The 4,302-nt window shown below is 46.4% G+C and overlaps 1 protein-coding gene across 1 annotated transcript; it reads left to right on the top strand.

Annotated features, from left to right (window-relative positions):
- The first annotated feature begins 361 nt into the window (after positions 1 to 361).
- Positions 362 to 3,879, top strand: SOSTDC1 (sclerostin domain containing 1). The gene is made up of 2 exons (XM_019508515.1): positions 362 to 722; positions 3,321 to 3,879. Exons 1-2 carry the CDS (start codon positions 524 to 526, stop codon positions 3,734 to 3,736), a joined length of 615 nt encoding a protein of 204 aa, XP_019364060.1. The 5' UTR covers positions 362 to 523; the 3' UTR covers positions 3,737 to 3,879.
- Positions 3,880 to 4,302: the final 423 nt, after the last annotated feature.

Genomic DNA, 4,302 nt, shown 5'->3' with positions numbered 1-4,302 from the left:
GGGGGTTTTCCCCCCCTTGCCCCCCCCCCCCCCTTTTTTTTTTTTTTTTTGCTCAGCTGACAAGTTTCCTCCAAAGCACATTCTAGGACTGGTAACTCCGCATAACAGGGGCAATGCTGACACTTGGCTTCAAGCACATCAGCCGAAAATCCCAGCCGCGCAGGACATACGAAAGGGCAGAAGAGCCCGTGCTGTCTGTGCGTGTCTGCTGCCAGATCGTTCACAGAGTTTCCTGACCCCCTCCGAAGCCCCAGCCCGGGATCCTGCAATTAGCAGAGCTGGCTCCGCCTCTCCGGCAGCCAGCTCTGCCATTGGGAAGATGTCTGTGCGCGCCGGGAGAGAGGCAGCCCACCCCTTCTCTTGTGTTTTCATTCTGAATCAATCCACAGCTTCACACCTGAATGAATGCCAAGCCCCTGCGGATATATAAGGGAAAACCTGACGCTGCAAACTGCAGAGTTGCTGGGCAGGAGCGTAGGGGAGAGCATTTCGCGAGCTCTGCTAGGCAGGGGCTGAGCCAGCCATGCTCTCCGCTCCCGTCCGGGCCGTCCTCCTCGCCTGCATCTTCGCCCAGACCTGCCCGGCTTTCAAGAACGATGCCACCGAGATCCTTTATTCGCACGTGGGGAAGCCTGTCCCGGCGAGCCCCGGCACCAACAGCACCTTGAATCAAGCCAGGAATGGAGGCAGGCATTACAGCCGCCCTGCGTTAGATCGCAGCGGTGAGTATCGCCCCCCTGCCCTGCCCTGCCCTGCCCTGCCCCTGCCGGCGCGACCCCGAGCTCACCTACCCCAGCCCTGCCCTGCCCGGCCGGGACCCCCTGACCCCCGCGGGATGCAGCAGCAGCCCCGGGGCGATGAAGTCTGCCCCCCCCCCCACCGATGTTGCTGGCTGTATGCACAAAAGCTTTTTAGAAGCGATCGTTTTAAATTCGATTCGAAAACAAGTCATCGACAATTTTATTTGAAGAACTATAATTGTTGCCTTGATGGGTGTCCTTTAGAGTAGTGCCTACAGAGGGGATTGCACTAATAAAGTCTGAGCATCACCTGGCTTGTGGTGTGTGCGGCCGCCAGGCGCTCCCGGGAGCCAGGTGAGTCTCGGAAACATCAAAGCAGCTTTGCCTTGGGATCCAGCTCTCTCCCCTTTGGCTTCCTGGCTTCGTCCTTACCTGCTTGGTTCCCAAGCAAACAGGTTCATAGTCTACCCCTCATCTCTGCTCCAACTTGTCCCTTTTGATTTCCCTTCCTCCCCCCCCCTTCCTTTTTCCTGAATTGGAGGTAGGAAGAGCCAAATCCATCTTCTCCATCACCACCCCCTTAAGGTAAAAAACACCAGAAATACCACACACCCACATGCCTTGGGGAAAAGTAACTGCACTCAAGGAAAGCAAAAGGACACCATGAATGCAGGCTCCTTCAGAAAAGCCAAGATGTGTCAGCTTTCCTGTAGGCGGGTAGTAGGAAATATTTTCTTCTTAGAAGATTTCTGCAGCCCAGTAGGTATCAATTGTCAGTGAACTGTCACTGCAGGAAAGCTGACTTTGCATACGCATAACAAGAGAAGGAAAGACAAATCAGAGCTATGACAAGATGCTTCCAGGTCCTTTCCTGAGCGCAGCTGCAGGAAGCCGAGCTTGCATCCTTCAGGCATATGCAGCACTCCAGAAGCCAGTCCTTGTGCAAACAGACTTTCTGGAGCAGTCTCAAAAGTGCAACAGCTTGGAAGCAATGGGGAAGAGGGACAAAGTGAGGCTATTTTAACCCATGTCTCTGATTAGAGTGTGCTTCTAAAAATCTAAGTGAAAACAGAAACATCCTGTAACGCTGATGGGCGTAGGTACCTTCAGATCCTCTTGTGGCTTGCTCTAACATTTTTGGAGTGATTATTTTTTGTTTTAAAAGCCTGAAATAATGATATGCGTGTTCCAACCCCACGGTAAAATTTCCAGTAAAAAGAGGTAGAACAGCCAGCCAAGAATTACACATTAAAATAAAGTGCATTGTGCCAGGTTAATTTCAAAAGGGTAATTATAGAAATAAACATCTGTATTTATTGCAGCATGCGGAGCTGCATATACAAGCAGGCACAAGCATGCTTCTATTTGCAGCTCTGCACTTTGATACTGTGTCAATTGCCTTGGAGAACTAAATAATGTTGCCTCAGGATTTGCAATATTCCTTGTATCAAGTACCGGTAAGTATAAGGAATAGTGTAAATACAAAGATAAAATTGTTTTTAAGGCAAAAACACCACTTTTATTTTGTTAATAATTCAAACATCAGGTACAGAACATACGTTTTGATTACCTTCAACTTTTATTATTTCTCATATAAATATGGCTTGAAAAAAATATTTTCACTGGTGAGTAAATCCATAAATTGGAAAGTTGAAGAAAATATGTATTTGTGATTTCCTTAAATGCATTAGAATAATTCCCCAGACCACATAGAAACAGTATTTTTCATGCTAATGATCCATCAGAATTTCTCCAAGCATCCCAAAGTAAGTTCCCTCCAGGCTAAGAAAAGTAAAAGACATTTCAGCCCGAGGGTAATTTCTTCCTTCTAGATGATTAAGAACCTGCAAATGAGGCCTGACAATGAAATTCCTTCCTTCACCAAAATACTAACTTTTAATTTGTATCCGAAGCCAAGTTGGCCAAAACGAATTCCAAATCCAAGAGTCCAGAACCATAAGTGGCCCTATTACTGGCAAGCCTCTGAAGCCCCAGGTGTGGGTGTAGGATGTCTCCAAAACCTTTGGTGCGCATCTTGCGTGCAGGTCCAAGCCCAGAGGCTTGGAGTTTGGCTGCCCCCAAGTTTTGCTTGCCCTCAGCCATAAGGCCTTCAGAGCAAGCAAGGGAGCAGACTCCCATTCCCATAACCTGGGCTTAACGCCGCTGCACCTTGGTGGGTACTAAACCACGCCAGAAGAGCAGTTCTCCTGAAAAACGGTTCAGGAAAACTGCCTTCTTGGACATGCATGGTATTTCCCTTGCCAGGTTAAGAAGCCACTACACTTGATCCGAGCCTTCAAGAGGCTAAGAAGCATCACCAAAATGATAGCTACTACAGTGCTTAGCACAATTTATTTATTTTTGCCCTTTCGTAAGACCCAGAAGGCCCTGTCAGATTGACACCCTGTGTGGGCTAGACATGTACATATAATGAAAGACCATCTCCAACAGTTTGTCTAAATCCATGTCACATATTGCTGTACTGGCCTTGCTCATTTGAACATGGTTGGCAACCTGAAGAATGGTTTAGGAAATCTTCTTTTTCTGAGTCTCAATGTTCTTGTTCTATGCATTCTGCAGATCGTGTTCAAGTTGGCTGTCGGGAACTGAGATCCACCAAGTACATTTCAGACGGCCAGTGTACCAGCATAAACCCCTTGAAAGAGCTGGTATGTGCTGGTGAATGCCTCCCTTTGCCGTTGCTCCCCAACTGGATTGGGGGAGGTTATGGAACCAAGTACTGGAGCAGGAGGAGCTCGCAAGAATGGAGGTGTGTCAATGACAAAACTCGCACCCAGAGGATCCAGCTCCAGTGCCAGGATGGAAGCATAAGAACCTACAAAATAACTGTTGTCACAGCCTGCAAGTGCAAAAGGTACACCAGGCAGCACAACGAGTCCAGCCACAACTTCGAGGGAACCTCTCAGGCTAAGCCCATCCAGCATCACAAAGAGAGAAAAAGAGTCAGTAAAAACAGCAAGCATAGTACAAGTTAGAAGTCAGACATGTGCCCCCATAAATGAACTCGCCTGGAACCATTCTCTTCATTGATATGACTGCTTAAAAGACAAGTCTGCCATTGCTATGTTATCACTTAACCACACATGCTCTTTTTTTTTTTTTTTTTTGCTTGACCAAACTTGGAAGGGCATTCTGTGCATAAGGACTTTCTTGGCCATTTTCATATGCTCAAGATGGAGAATACCAAAAGCCTTCCAATCCTACCCTTTGAACTGGAGGCATGGAAGCAAAGAATTGTTGCCATGAACATTTGCTTAAATTTGGCTTTTAGAAAGGTGCTTTGTCAGTTTTCATAAGGAGAGTTAATTGTTGTCCATTGCTTTCTCATTCATATTTTACAACACTTTGACACATTCTTTTAATGACAGCTAGCAACTGTTTTCAGATTAATTCTAAGAAAACAATGCCTTGCATGCTCTTGTATATCAGTATACCAAAAATTTAAATTATGCATGGCAGCGAAAAGTAAAGCTGAATAAACTATTTATTTGTCTATGTAATTATTTAATGAGCTTTTACGTGTGATTTTTTTTTTTTTTTT

Source organism: Gavialis gangeticus, unplaced genomic scaffold (assembly GCF_001723915.1).
Source record: "Gavialis gangeticus isolate Ggan-Ray unplaced genomic scaffold, GavGan_comp1, whole genome shotgun sequence".
In the NCBI taxonomy this organism is placed as follows: domain Eukaryota; kingdom Metazoa; phylum Chordata; order Crocodylia; family Gavialidae; genus Gavialis; species Gavialis gangeticus.
The sequence above is the reverse complement of the archived record's forward strand: the minus strand, read 5'-3'. Positions and strand labels throughout refer to the sequence as shown.

What these genes read in the sequence shown, in the direction of transcription:
- SOSTDC1 (XM_019508515.1), top strand. Translation starts at nt 524, where the DNA reads ATGCTCTCCGCTCCCGTCCGGGCCGTCCTCCTCGCCTGCATCTTCGCC. An exon ending in CCCTGCGTTAGATCGCAGCG is followed by an intron (nt 723 to 3,320) that starts GTGAGTATCGCC and finishes TGCATTCTGCAG; the next exon opens with ATCGTGTTCAAGTTGGCTGT.